This window comes from Vulpes lagopus, chromosome 11, assembly GCF_018345385.1.
Source record: "Vulpes lagopus strain Blue_001 chromosome 11, ASM1834538v1, whole genome shotgun sequence".
Taxonomy (NCBI): domain Eukaryota; kingdom Metazoa; phylum Chordata; class Mammalia; order Carnivora; family Canidae; genus Vulpes; species Vulpes lagopus.
In genome coordinates this window covers 66,244,489-66,259,819 of record NC_054834.1, presented here as the reverse complement: position 1 = coordinate 66,259,819, position 15,331 = coordinate 66,244,489, and the positions used below count along the sequence as shown (strand labels likewise).

General features: G+C 42.9%; 1 protein-coding gene across 1 annotated transcript in view; it reads right to left on the bottom strand.

Moving 5' to 3' along the window:
• Positions 1–145: 145 nt before the first annotated feature.
• LRP4 (LDL receptor related protein 4) overlaps positions 146–15,331 on the bottom strand; it is a 54,699-nt gene continuing 39,513 nt past the window's right edge. The window contains exons 35-38 of the mRNA XM_041722431.1: positions 11,144–11,211; positions 10,516–10,603; positions 8,836–8,977; positions 146–6,294 (exon numbers count right to left, since the gene is read on the bottom strand). Coding sequence (XP_041578365.1) covers positions 5,962–6,294; positions 8,836–8,977; positions 10,516–10,603; positions 11,144–11,211 — 631 coding nt within the window. The 3' untranslated portion in view covers positions 146–5,961. The remainder of the gene's footprint in view (positions 6,295–8,835; positions 8,978–10,515; positions 10,604–11,143; positions 11,212–15,331) is intronic.

Below are 15,331 nucleotides of genomic sequence, written 5' to 3'. Positions count from 1 at the left end.
AGGTGGGCATTAGATGTCTGATTTCATTCTTTTATTTGTTCATTCATTCAACAAATATTTATTGAGCACCTAATATGTGCAGGGACTGTTCTAGGCACTTGGGATAAGTAGTGCACCACACACACACACACACACACACACACACTCAAATCCCTCTCTTATGGCACTCACATTATACTGAAAAAAGCATAGACAATCAACATATAAATAAATTATATAGTATGTAATTAGATAATGTGTGCAATGTGAAAAGAAAAAACTCAGTAAAAGGGATTGGGAAGTAGAGTTAGACATTAATTTTATAAAGGATGATCAGAGTAGGTTCATTAAGAAGTTTACCTTTAAGCAAATACTAGGTGAAGGAGTTAGCTATGAGTTTATCTACAGGAAGTGCCAGCCAGGGGGACCCGCTATGCAGAGACTCTAAATTGGGAGCATGCCTCTCAGGTTAGAGAAACAGGGAGGCCAGTATAGCTGAAGCAGAGTAGTTGGCAGTAGGAGGATAGTAGGAAATGAGGTCCGATAGATAATGGAGGGCAAGGAGTGGCAGATCCTGTAGGGCCTTGTAGAAACCTAACATAATACCTTGATCCATAGTAAGTGTTCAATAAATGTTCAGCCAGTCATCTTTTGCAGTCCATGATTATCACCAAATAGCTTTTATCTATGTATTATCAGAGTGACATGTGCTTACTTTATTCCAAGGACCTTTCAGTAGTTCTACATAAGGAAAGTATTAATGGGACAATGAAACCCTTCTATGCATTAGAGATCAAGGTGAATACACTATTATTGCAAGTGGAAGCAGTAAACAAATGTCAAACATTGTGTTTGCTGAATAACTGTGCTGAGCATTTCTGAAAAGCATGCTAGGGTGGGGACAGTGCTCATTCCATGATAATCACAAATGGCATTCTGGGAGAGAAAGCTCTGCAATGGGACATGGATCCATATTTCCAGTCTAAGAGGAGCAGCTTCAGTGATTAGCTTCCTCTCAACACTCGGTCCAGGTACCTCGTGCATTATTCCCTGGAGAAAGCAGTGGTGACATTAACACAGGCCTCAAATGGCTGTGGGTTTTTGTGCCTTTACTGGCCTCCCAGCTTCTTCCATATTGTACTGGTTGCATTTAATAGGTGATTGAATGAAAGAATGAATAACCCCTTTCTCATAATCCATTCTCCCACAGCCCCCCAAATGCAGGCTGTTCAAGAACTCTGACCACAGAAGCATCAGCTCCACCAAAGAGGAAGGAGGCAGAGGGAGAGATAGGGGCCTCATTAGCAGGCTGTCAACAGGCTTTTAGGGGCAGGAGGGAAAACCACTGAGAAGGACAAGATAAGTGAGAGTTCTTGGCTCTTTGTGTCTTGTAAAACGAAATAGGCAGATTGCGTAGCTTGGGGCTAACTCTAGCCTTGGGTTTAAACTCAGACCCCTAATTAGGCTGTCTGGATCTGTTTTAACATCATGTCAAGGAGTCCAAAATTGTGAGTTGGAACCTTGACTGGAAATAAAACTCTGTTCCCTATGTGGAGCTCTGCTTAGCCTCTGCCAGCTGCTTAATGGGAGAATGATCTAGAGAGAAAATAAATGGGTGAGTGAGGGAATGTTACAAAACAAAGGCTGCCTGAAACATTCCCAGATACACATCCTATTAAATGGATCAGTTGAGTCACCTTCACATATGAAGAAAAGACATACAATTTCTTAGCTATAAAAAGGGTTCAATGACATTTTTCATTATGTCCATAAGTAGAAATAACTGAAGTTTATGTTCTTGAAGTTCAGTGCATTACACTTAGAATCTTGTGTACCCTCAACTCTCATAGATGCTTTTTCTTAGTTCCTCTGCAGCACTTTGTTTTCTGTAGGTCTAAGTTTGGTGAAAGCTTCAATTCATGCCTTGGAGACCTCTCTATGGGCCACAGAGACGTTTTTACCTTAGGTTCCCTTATTTGTTCATGCAATTTAGAAAGAAGGACAGGGACTACATTTTGAACGTAATTAGCTTGTAAAAATATGTCCAGTTTGTTAGAATTTGACCAACCATCTCCCTACTCATCGGTTTCAGGTTTTATATCCAGAGAACCAGACAAGGAATTCTCGACTCTTGTTTTATCCCCAGGATTTCTTGGAAGGAACATAAAAACAAGTTTCAGGCTAGAAATTACCTTAGCAATCATTTGCCTTAACCTTTTCATTTTACTAATCAGGGAAGTATAAGCCAGCTCATAACCTGAAAACAGGGTGCTAAATCCTTGACACTTTTGCTTAAGTCCCATCGGCCCCACTCCAGATCCTTAACACCTGGGCCATCAGGCCCAGCCTCCTTTTCCTCTCCCATTTCTTGCTAACGTGGCAGGACAGTTGCAGGTTAGCAAGACCTTTATGGTTCAGGCAGTGTTGAATACCTGATTATACTGGCTCCTGTGGTCACAAGGTGTCAAAATACATTCACCAAACTGTTCTCCCAGAAACATTTCCCAGTCTTTAGAGCAAATGGTGTGTGCTTAATATATTCATTTTTTCTTCTCATTTGAAAAGTTATTCCTGAGTTTGCAACTTTGGTGGTCATTGTTCATGGGGTGGCCAGTAACCTTGAGCCTTTGGGAGGGGGTACTTTCTACAGGTATATAGGCTTATGCTTTAGTCTGGATTTCATTGCTTCAAATGTCCTTTTTTTCCTCTGGTGTGAGTTTTTTCAAAAAAAGAATGGTGGAGTAAGGGGATGGTTGTCCTTGAGCTATTCCATTTGTTCCTGTTCTAGCACACATATTTCCCACCAAAATTGGAAGAATTATACACTATAAATTACCCTCAGCTTTCTTGTTATTTAAATACAAGAGGCTTCAGTCTTTCTTGCTTTTCCTTTCTTTTTTTGGAGGTTGGGGGCATAGGGTGGGCATGGAGGCTGTTGCTAGATTCTAAGATCTGTGCTCAGGCATGGAGCAGGACTTGGCCCCCAGCAAGAGATGAGGGAATTCATAGAAGCATTATTCTATAAAAGGCTTGTGGTTTAGAAAATCAGCTACTGATCTTTGACATAGTATTCTCCATCTGGCACTGAGATTTCCATGATTCCCAATCATCACTGAGAGGTGTTACATCCAGAGAACCTGAGAAGGGATCCCCAACTCACTGTCCTAACCTTGAGATGTAGTATATAAAGTATCAGAAGGCAGCTTTTTTAAAATAAAAGGAAAACAAACAAACAAAAGGAATCATAATATTGATTAGATCTGTTGTCAGAATCACTGTAAACCCTAAGATCAAAAATAGCTAGGAGCGGATTGGGGCCTGTGATGAACCCTCCTTGTCCCTAGTACTTTTCCTGCTAGATCAGACAGTCTTGCCAGTGATTATCATGGCAAGGCAAAGTCCAGTTCTGTGACAATGAGGTCCTTATAAACCTAGAACAGAGATAAAAGATGTAGGTATATATGCCATGACACTTTCTTCCAGTGCCTGAAGGAGATGTCACTAACAATCTTGACACTTTCCCCATTGAGTCTCAACAGGACCTCAGGCAGCCACTACCAACCAACTGGAGTTGGCCCTTGAGATGAAACCTATCTGTTATCCCTGTTCTAGAGGAAATAAGGATTTCACAAGCCAATGAACTCTGGTCTTGACCGGTCTTCTCAAGATGAGCTGAACCTCACACCTTTTATTGCTCTTCATCATCCTCACATCCTCAAAGGACACAGAGGTGATGTGTCTCAAGAAGGTTTTCAAAAGCATGGGTCTGCCGGACAGAGCAGGTGCAGTTATTAGTCATGACTCCAAGCCAGGCACGGTGATTAAGAAAAGCTAAATTTATATTAAATTATCATAAAGTCCTAAAATACTGAACATAGTGGTTAAATAACTCCAGAAAGTCCAATCTCTCCAGTGAGTAACGTTAAAACCATTACACATGAGCGCGGGAGAATCACTTCCATTAGTTTAGGACAGAGAGGTTTTGCTTTTTTACATAGTGAATCAGTGCTCAAATAGATATTTCTTCAAATATGTCTTTTCTACATTCTGAACAGCCCAAGTGCAATAAGATCCTTCCCCCTTTCCAATCAAGAAAATGCCACTTTTCTATTTTCTTCCCATCCTCAACCGTGAGTCTGAGGACCCAAAGTGCTCCTTTTTTTACTGCCCCGTTTAAGTGTGAAATGTCTCCCTTTCTTCCCCTAAATGGCACCTCGCCTCTCCCATTGTGTGTACTGGAAAAGACTTGCTGGCCTGGCCAGGCTGTCCTGTGTGGGTCCAGACCTGGGTTAGCTACTACCAGCAGGGCTTAGGGCTTGGCACCTGTCTCTAGCAGCCTTAGAACTGACCAGAAAAGCTTTGCTTTTAATTGTTTTCACCGACATGTGTGGCAGTGGATTTCTCAATACCGACAACCACAGGAAAGTTTTCAAGTCAGGACACTTCCCCTAGAAGCCCCTGCCTCTATTCTCAGCCCATTGTCTTCCCCCTTGCTGCTTCTAATTCCTGGGGAGAAGGGTCTGGATCTGCCCTAGGCTGAGAGGGCTTCATGAATGGTCCTACCTTTCTATTCCTTCCCCCTACTTTGCGTCTTAATGTGGTCCTCCTCACTACCCCAAGCCTACGTCAGAAAAAGCAAACTAGGCAGTGTGTGTGGGGGGGGAATAAAGGAAGGGGCTATATAGAAGGTTTAGGGCAGAAAAAAAAAGCCTCCACTCCCCTGATACTAGCATGAGACATGCTCTTTCTGTGAACGAGCATGAACCAAGTAATGGCATCACAGCCTGGAAAGTCAGTCACTTAGCTGGGAAGAGGGTTGGAATGGGAAGATCACCACCCCTAGAGCCACAGGTTCTCTGTCCCTTAACTTAGATCCCTGAGCACTTGAGAGAGAACACAGGAGGTTCAACCTCATGGATACTTCCCTTGAGGCCCTGTGCACCCCAAGTCTACAACCCAATCTCTCTTCCTGACCATTTATGAAAACTTCTGGCCCTTCTTTGAAAAGTTGTTTCAGGACCTCTATGCTTAGAATCCCCGACAATGAGCGGGGAGAGAGGGGCCGAACGTTAAGGTTCAGGTGATGTGCTACTTTTGGTCTAAGTGGCGCTGGTTAGACCGTGCAGGGGCTCAGCGCTTGGGGCCCCACATTCCTCAGGCCCCTGTTCACAACCTGGTTATACTTAGAGTCAAAGACATAAGGGTACTGGCCAGTGGTGGCACCCACGGGGGAATTCATATTAGCCAGCGACCATGCGATAAGGGCTCTGTCATCGGAAGGTAGAAAAGCTTCTAGATACTCTAGTAGGAGGAAGAACAGTTTGAGCCACACCCAGATCTCACCAATACTGGCAGCTGAAAAAAAAAACAGTAGCTCTTAGGGCAAGAATAATATCCATTGCCAGCAATGGACAGGACATGCAGCCCAACAACCCTTAAAAGCTTTCTCATATTACCAATGCACTTGAGGCTGGAGGCTTCTGAGACGCCCATACCAGCTGGGCTTACTTCTCCTTCCTTTCTCAGCCTCTATCCTTCATCGCTCTCTCTACCCTTGTCCCCTGCCCCAGCCCCTTGATGGGCAAGTTCTCTCAGAGAAGCGGCCAGGCCAGCTCTGATGGGGGAGAGTGAAGTCTTGGGGATCATCAGTTCTCGTGGGGCAGGGTACCAGGGAAAGGGGAGGTGGAGCTCTGTACTGATGAGGAATCATTACCAAGCCTAGTTTCAGAGGCTCAGGATGGAGTGCAAGAGGTGAGGTTCGTGGTAAAATCCAGGTCTACGTTTTCGGGATGCACCATCACTTCTTGTGCACAGGTAGTTACGGACTCAGGTGGAAACAGCTCCCGTGGAGGTCTCAGGAGCAGTTTTTTTGGGGGAGAAGGACGAGCACGTAGGTTGGGGGGCCTGTTGTATAAGTGAGCACAAGGACTGGAAGTCCATAAAGGAGAAGGAACAGGCAGGGAGGGAAGAGAACATGGGCATTTAGACCTGGCTCTCTGAGGAGAGCTTGCGTTCATGTTTCCAGCCTGTGTCTGGCAGAGAGCCCCGTCTTTCTGGAGTAGCTGCGGTATGGACGCTGCTACACTCAGACTGCTCTTCCTGCAACAGCTGCTCCGTCTCCGTATCATCCAGGGAGCCCGAGCTGGCCTGGATAGACACTGTGTCTGTCTTCATGCATACATGATCCCGCAGAAGGCCCCCCCGTGAGCTGCGCAGTTGCTTGAGGTCATCCCACTCAGCATCATCCCCAGACAGAAGGCAGATTCCCTCTACGATCTTGATCTTCTCCTTGGTGTAGTTATGGTCAGGCCCGCCCTAGGGTGGAGAGTGGGGAGACACGGTCAGTCAGTTGGCTCTCTATAAAGGATCTCACGGTGAACTGAAAAAGGAAGTGGATGGGGTGAGAGGAGGTGTGAGGAGTACAAAGATCCCACAAATGAATGGGGAGACGTGGTCAGAGCAAACAGATGAGTCAGCCTAAAAGGAGAGTAGCAGCTAGGATGATTATTACCATCCTCAGACAGGGAGGAGGGAGAACCATGGCTTCCAGTCCTGCATCATCCACTCACTGGCTAGGTCACCTTGGGCAAATTACTTAGCATCTCTAAGGTCAGTCTCCACATCTGTAGTGTAGGGAGAATAACAGTATCCACCTCATAACCAAGTGCTGTGGGGGATCAATGAGGTGACACATGGAACACAGTTAGTAGGTGCTTGACACATAAGAAACACGAAATCATGTAAGCCATTGTTACATTGTTATTGTGGTTTATTAATGGGACATCATGCTGATGTACATGATCAAAGGTAACTGATAAAGGCAATTCAATGTGTACTTATTCAGAATTTTAAACTACTTCTGTGATCTTTTATTCTTACTTCTCTTCTTTCTAATTTTGTTTAGGAGAAAATTTTTGGGAAGTAAGACAGAAGGAATCTAGAAAATCTTATTTGGGTTCTGAGTGTCAGTCAATCCATTGGGGTCCCATAACCTATAGTGTTTTTTTGGGGGTTACTCTGGCCCTGCTCCCACAAGCCTTGAGGCCATTCCCAAGTGACCTGGGATTGTTCTAAGGACAGTGACAGTTCTAGTCAAGCTTCTCCTTTTATGGGTTTCTCAAAGGGTAGGCTTACTCCTGGTTTCTGGGGGATACCAACCAACATGCCTACCAATACCAGGGAAAAAACAGGCATGGCTTAGGTTCTGTCCTGGGATGGTGTTCCTGCCAAGAGCTCTGCAAGTGCTCCTCTATTTTAGTAGCAATTCAACTCCTTGGATATTTAACTGAGCCCCTACATTTTTTTTAAAGATTTTATTTTTGAGTGATCTCTATATCCAATGTGGGGCTCGAACTCATAACTCTGAGATCAAGAATTGTATATTCTATTGACTAGCCTGGCTAAGCACCTTTACTAAGCCCCTACATTAAACCATATATTCTGATGACTGTACTCTAAGAGTGACAGCTCCCTCCAGAGCAGAGACAGACATAGCACACAAGCACACAGGTGCATGCCTGCAGACCCACACCAATTCACCCAGCACACCCTCCGAGAGCTGAAATTAGCTTAAGATTAGATGGAGACATGCAGTATCTTCATTGCAGAGACACACTGCTGAGTAGGTTAGGAATTAGGAAGAGGTGGGAGCAATGGCACTGGCAGTTTGGGGGGGGGGGGCCCACCCTTTCCTCTACAAACACACCACAACAGGTACCTGAAATCAAGAGGAAATCAGAAGAGAAAGGGTGAAAGACTGTCTGAGGGGTGAAAGAGCTGCTGAGGAAAAGCATACAACAGAAGAAAGAGGTCACACACTTTTCAGTTATAACCTATGACCCTTATGACAGTTCTTCTCTGGGGCATCAAACACTCCAGGAACCGAAGACTCAGGAGTCTCTCAAAGATACTAATTGAGGAGGGGTCTACCAACCCTCTAACTGCAAACTATCCCTGCAAGTTGTGTTTTGGCTTACAGTAGAAGCTTTTTTTATATGGAAATTCATGGATCCAGAAAGCATGTGATTATTACATAAAATGTACTCATTGTGCATAGGAGCCCTGTATATGTGAGGGCACGTGTTGACTGTGCTAGACAGGCCAAGAGAGTAGACCAATTAGGTTTCATAAGGGATATAACTCCTGATGAAGAGTTACAGGATTTTGGAAAAAGCAGGGATCATATTAGACTAGGAAAATCTGAAATTGCAGGGTACTGATCCCTTGTGGAACTGGGACTATTTTTCAGGCCTAAACATTCAGCATATAATTTTTCACTGAAGCAACAAAGGAGTTAAGAGAGCAAAAGCATGTAAATCTTTAGAACTCTAGAGAAATCTCTTAAGACTCTGTGATAAGAGAAAGAATAGCAAAAAACCCAGCCATTCCCAGCCATAGATGCCAATAGCTTGGATCAGAGGTTAGAAAAAGGGACAGTCCAGGAGCTCGTGGATTTTTGGGGTATTGTCTAGGAGTCTAGGGCATCTCAAAGGGGTGCAGCCTCACTGCAGGGGAATGATGACTATGAGAGGGAAAACCTATGAGCCTGGGAAGTTACCTCCTGGTAGGGAGGTGCATACTCACATGCTTTCAGACCTAGACCTCCTGGAATCTGCTTACTAACCTTGCTCTCACTAAGGTCACTCAAGCTGGTCCCTCAGAGAATCTAGATCTTTCCAGAAACCCAAATCAGATTTAGTTCTTCTGTTCACTATAACTGCCAAAATGGTAGATGGGACTACCAGTATCCCTCACTGATCCATTCAGGCAACTGGAACATATCCTTCTCCCCCTCCCCCGAAAAACAAAAACCAAAACACAAAAACCCCCACCTTAAATGTAAATTGTAATTTTTACCTCTTTCTTATAGCACAGTTGATTGTACATGGCTGGTTTGGGGATTGCTTCAATTTTCACTTCCTGAGTGGAAGTTCGGTAGGAGGGGTTGCTGTAGGTCAGGTTCCCCATTCCAGGATCAGTTAACTTGGATTTTTTGTGTCTTTAGGAGGAAAAGTGATGAGAAATTAGTTCAGATCTTTATGGCGGTGGTATCTGGGGAAGTTGTACCCCGAATGTAGCAGGCAGCTTCTAAGATGGCCCCAGTGACCCCTGCCTCCTGGTCCTCACACCTTCTGAATCCTTGTCCCTTAAGTGTGGGCTACATTCAGTGACTCACTTCTTTCTATTTTATTTTTAATTTATTTTTAATTTTTAAGTCTCTACACCCAGTGTGGGGCTCGAATCCACAATCCCAAATCAAAAGTCACACATTCCACCAACCCCTGGCGACTCACTTCTGACAGGAACAGAATATGCAAAAGTGATGGATGCTAGATTAGGTTCCAAAGAAATCTGGGGCTTCCATCCTTGGTTGCCTTTCTTCCCTAATTCTCTCTTATGCTTCCTCCGAGGGAAGCAAGCTACCTTGTTGTCGGTTGTCCTTTGGGAAGGCCCCACAAGGCAGATAAGGGAGGGAGACCTCTAGCCAACAGCCAGCAAGGAACTGAGACCCTTAGTCCAACAGCCTATGAGGAACGGAATCCAACAGCTACATAAGTGGGGAATCTCTCCCCAGTCAAGCCTTGAGAAAAGACCACAACCCTAGATGATACCTGAACTGCAGCCTGTAAGAGAACCTTGAGGCAGAGGCACACAGCTAAGCTGAATCCAGATTTCTGACCCACAAAAACTGTGAGATAATAAAATGGCTGTCATTTAAAGTTGTTGAGTTTTGGAATAATTTACTATACAGCAATAGCTAGCTAATAGACTGAGTCAAGCCAGATCTGCATCAATCCCACACCTATTATTTACTAGCTGGGATCTTGGTGGACATAATCTAAACTCTATGAGCCTCAGATACTCATCTGTAAAGTGAGGAATAACAATACCTGTACTACAACATTGTTGTGGCATTGATACATAGTCACTGACTAGTAACTGTTACTATTATTATTAGCATTGTTGTCCTTAGCAGGAACCACAGCAGCATAGCAAAATCTTGGTATTTCTGCTGCAAGCTGTGTTGAAAGCATTTGGGGAAAATAAATAGAGGACCACAAAAAGAGGATTCTAAATTGAAAATGACATACTCCACCTTCCCGGGATGATCCCTATGGGGCAATGACATATCAAACAATATTGTAATAAAGGCCATGGTTATGTGAAGAGAAAAGCCTTTTGAACTTCCATCATTTGAGGTGAAGTAGAGTAGTGGAAAAGCAGAGGTGCCAGCATCAGTCCCCGCTTTGCCTCTTACTGTTTGACCTTGGGTAATACCCTCTGTGCCTTTGGCATCTCAGTCTACAAAGTCCCAACAGCTGCTTGGTCATAACACGTGCAACCTGCTTGAGTTGTGAATGGTGAAGAAGAATAAGGATTCAGGTTCTACCCTTCCTTTCTGTGGCTCTGACCAGAGACCCATCTTGACGTGAGGCTGGTCAGAGGTTGGATCAGCAAGACATGGAGTTCGGGAGATCACAGACGTGTTAATGAGGACCAATGGACACATGGCCCCCGCAATGAGGCTGAGGTTACCTGTATAGCATCAAAGCTGCGATCACCACCAAAATCAGCAGAATACTGAGGAGTCCACCAATGACGTAGCTGACATGAAGTCCTTCCCCTAGGAGGAACAGAGATGCTAGGTGGGGACCAATGACAATCCTCCAGTTGGTGTGAGGGATGGAAGACAGAGGGCTCCTTTAGTAGGGGTTGGATGCCACACCATCTGAGGTCAGCCAGGGAAAAGGCCACAGGGTAGAGGGCTGAGACAAAACCTAACAGCCTGCCAGCTCTAATGCCAATTCCACTACTTACTGTCCAATGTGACTTATGGCAAGACACTTAACTTGAACCCTATGTTTTCTCATCAGTTAAATGTAAATAATAAAATGCTCATAGCCTGGTGGCAGTGAAACATGAGCATTTACATACATATATATGCACACATGTATATGTGCAGACACATACACACAGCTTAACAAAATGGCTGGCATATGGAAAGCACTCCATAAATGGTAGCTAGCTAATATTAGTTTTTCTATTTACTCTGAGACATGGGTTCAACAACCCCAGAGCATCCCCATGAAGGTTCTGGAAGCTATCAGTGGAGACTTGAATCCCCTACATCCTTTTCCAAAATAGTTGGGCACTCAGGGCTCACCTGGAGCAGCAGGTACAGCCTCATTGGAATGTGCACAGAGGCCCAACTGGGCATCCTTTTCAGAGCATCTGTGGGGCAGAGAAAACAGAATGTGAGGGCTACTTGTATTTGATAAAGATCTTGCCTTCCTCCAGGTAAGAGAGAAAATCCTGGGGGGGGGGGGTGCACCTGGGGGGCTCAGTTGGTTCAGTATCTGACTCCTAATTTTTAGGTTAGGTCATGATCTTGGGGTTGTGAGATCGAGCCCCAAGTAAGTCTCTGGGCAGGGTGTGGAACCTGCTTAAGATTCTCTCTCTCTCTCTCCCTCTCTTAAATAAAAAAAGAAAAAGAAAAGGAAAGTCCTAAGAAGGACAGGGGAAAAGGACTATGAGTGGAACTTTTAGATATCTGATTGTACTTGATGGGAGACATCAGAAGCATAGACTAGGAAATATAGAGAAATCATTGTGAGTCACTGTCTTCAAGATGCTACATCATATTTAAATGGTTTCTTTCTTTTTTCTTTCTTGCTTGCTTCTTTCTTTCTTTCTTTTTCTTTCTTTCTTTTCTTAAAAGATTTTATTTATTAATTTGACAGAGAGAGAGAGAGAGAGAGAGAGAGAGAATGAGAATGACCAGGAGGAGCAGCAGACAGAGGCAGAGGGAGAAGCAGCCTCCCCACTAAGCAGAGAGCCCAATGCTGGGCTCAATCCCAGGGTCCTGGTATCATGACCTGAGTCGAAGGCAGAAACTTAATCGACTGAGCCACCTAAGTGCCCCTTAAATGTTTCTTTCTAAAAAGATTTATTTATTTATTTATTTGAGAGAGAGAAAGAATGAGAGAGAATACGAGTGGGGGCAGGGTAGCCCAGGGAGAGTCTCAAGCAGACTCCCAGCTGAGCACAGAACCTGATGCAGGACTGAGATCATGAATGACCTGAGCCAAAATCAAAAGTCAGCTGCTCAACTTACTGAACAATCCAGGAGCCCCATGCTTAAATGGGTTTTAGGGATGCCTGGGTGGCTCAGTGGTTGAGCATCTGCCTTTGGTTCAGGGCATGATCCTGGGGTCCTGGGATCAAGTCTTGCATTGGGCTTCCCACAAGGAGCCTGCTTCTCCCTCTGCCAGTATCTTTGCCTCTCTCTGTGTCTCTCATGAATAAATAAATAAAATCTTTCAAAAAAATTTTTAAATAAATATATAAATAGGCTTTAAAATATATACTCTTTAAAAAAGATTCCTCTAAAAAGGAGAAGCAGGTTTGGAAGTGAGCTGGAAGTCTGCTGACAGAATGCTAAGGTACCAATGGGAGGATTTATTAAACTACCAGGATGAGCTGGAAGAAACTACCAGCCAACCAAACCCCTGATTGGATACAGATTATCACAAGGTCTAAATAGACCTTGAAAAAAATTGTTTTTCTTCTCTTCATTCTTTCACCAGGGAATATGCAAGACATCCAGAGGGAGGGCTCAGAGAACCAGCTTGAAATGCTAAGAAGGTAACTTCTTTGTGGCACGTTATGAACAGGCAATTAAAGGCATATCCTAAAAGGCTAGAGAAAAGCTATTTGAAAGAGCATTTGAAACCAAGATGCATGAAGTCTTCAAATAGACTATGAATTTAAGAAAATATCTTAGTAGGGTTCAGAAGTTTTCTAAATTATCCTAAAGAAAATCAGATTAATCATGATTGATAGTACTTAAAAGTTAGTTAAAAAGCTACATGTTTATATCTGGATGTTTGCCTTTTTTTTTTTTTAAGATTTCATTTATTTATTCATGAGAGACACACAGAGAGAGGCTGGGACATAGGCAGAGGGAGAAGCAGGCTCCCCACTGAGCAGGGAGCCAGATTCAGGACTCGATCCCAGGACTCCGGGATCACGACCCGAGACAAAGGTAGACACTCAACCACTGAGCCACTCAGGGGTCCCGGATGTTTGCCTTTCGGTATAAACTAAAAAGAGAAAATGGGGCAAATAGAATTAATTCGATCATGTGCAAATTTTATTTTATTCATTTCTTAATACCCTAATTCTAGTTCTCAGACTTTATTTTTTAAAGATTTTATTTATTTGAGAGAGAGAGAGAGAGAGCATATGTAGGAGTTGGGGTCAAGGGATGGACAGAGAGAGAGAGAAGCAGGCTCCTAGATGAGCAGGGAGCCTGACACGGGGCTCAATCTCAGGACCCTGGGATTATGACCTGAGCTAAAGGGAGATGCTTAACTGACTGAGCACCTAGGTGCCCTTCTTTTTTATTTTTTAAGTAAACTCTACACCCAGTGTGGGGCTTGAACTCATGACCCTGAGCTAACGAGTCACATGCTCTACCAACTGAGCCATCCAGGCACCACGCAAATTTTATAACTTTAAAGACATGAGTCTAAAATAATAATAATAATAATAATAATAATAATAAAATAAAGACATGAGTCTAGAGCTCTCATTTGGGATTATTATTATATTTCTGTTTCCAGAATTGAAATTGTTAATTATCTTTTAAGCTGAAGTTGATACTGAAAATAAGGAGACCAGTATATCACAATGGAAAGAAAATGTCTTAATAGAAAAATGTCTAGAAAGATAGACATCAAAATAGTAACAATAGGAAAGTAAATCACTATCTTGAAAAGGTATCTACACCCTCATTCACTGTAGCATTATTTACAATAGGCACAACATGGAAACAACCTAAGTATCCACTGATGGATGAGTGTATAAAGAAAATGTGGCATATATATATAAGATGGAATTTCTTTCTTTCTTTTTTCTTTTAAAGATTTTATTTACTTATTTATTTGAGAGAAAGAGAGAGCACAAGTAGTGGGGAGGAGCAGAGGGAGAGGGACAAGCCAACTCTGAGCTCAGAGTAGAGCCCAATGCAGGGCTTGATCTCATAACCCTGAGACTATGACCTGAACCGAAATCAAGAGCTGGATGCTCAACAGACTGAGCCACCCAGTCACCCCAATATATAATGGAATATTATTCAGCAAAAAAAAAAAAAAAAAAAGACATTCTGCCATTTGTGACTACATAGGTGGACCTTGAGTACATTATGCTAAATGAAATAGATGGAGAAAGACAAATACCATGCAACCTCATTTATACTGGAATATGAAAAAAAACAAACAACCCAAACTCATAGATTGGTTTGCCAGAGGTGGGAGGTAGCAGGGATGGATAAAATGAGTGAAGGTGTTCAAAACATGCAAATTTCTAGTTATAAGATAACTAAGTCCTGGGGAAATAATGTACAGCATAGTGAATATCATCAACAATACTATATTCTACATTTGGAAGTTGATAAAAGGGTAAATCTAAAAAGTTCTCATCATAAGAAAAATAATTTGCGGCTATGTGTGGTGATGGATGTTAACTAAACACACTGTGCAAATCATTTTGCAATTTATACATATATCAAATAAAAAATATTAAGAGTAACTATATATCGGGCTTCTTTCTTCTTTTTTTTTTTAAGATTTTATTTATTTATTCATGAGAGACATAGAAAGAGAGGCAGAGGGAGGCAGAGGGAGAAAAAGCAGGCCCCATGCAAGGAGCCCGATGCGGCACTCTATCCCAGGACCCCGGTATCACTCCCTGAGCCAAAGGCAGAGGGAGAAAAAGCAGGCCCCATGCAAGGAGCCCGATGTGGCACTCTATCCCAGGACCCCGGTATCACTCCCTGAGCCAAAGGCAGAGGGTCTCAACCACCGAGCCACCCAGGCTTCCCTATATTGGGCCTATTTCTTAATTTCTATCCATACTTCCACATTATTTTTCTTGCAAAGTATAAATTAAAAAAAACATGAGAATTTCTCTAAAATGTAATATCATATTCAATCAAATTTAAGATGTGTCTTATTTTATATTTATATTGTTAGAATATAAAACCAACACCTCTGGAACAGGAATGTGTCTTACAATCAGTGGCATCTCAAAAAAAAAAAACAAAAACAAAAAACAAACAATCAGTGGCATCTCACAATTGATGTTGGTCATTTTTTCAGTTGACATTCTCAATTAGAATGCATCTTAAACTGATAGTACCATCAATTTAATTAAATACATATTTTATACTTGATCTGAGAACTGTTCATGGTTATGCTTGCTTATTTAGTAATAGGATGTGTGTGTGTACGTCTGTACACACATGTGCACAGACATGCATGTGTGTCTGAAGTCATTATAAGCTAAGGCT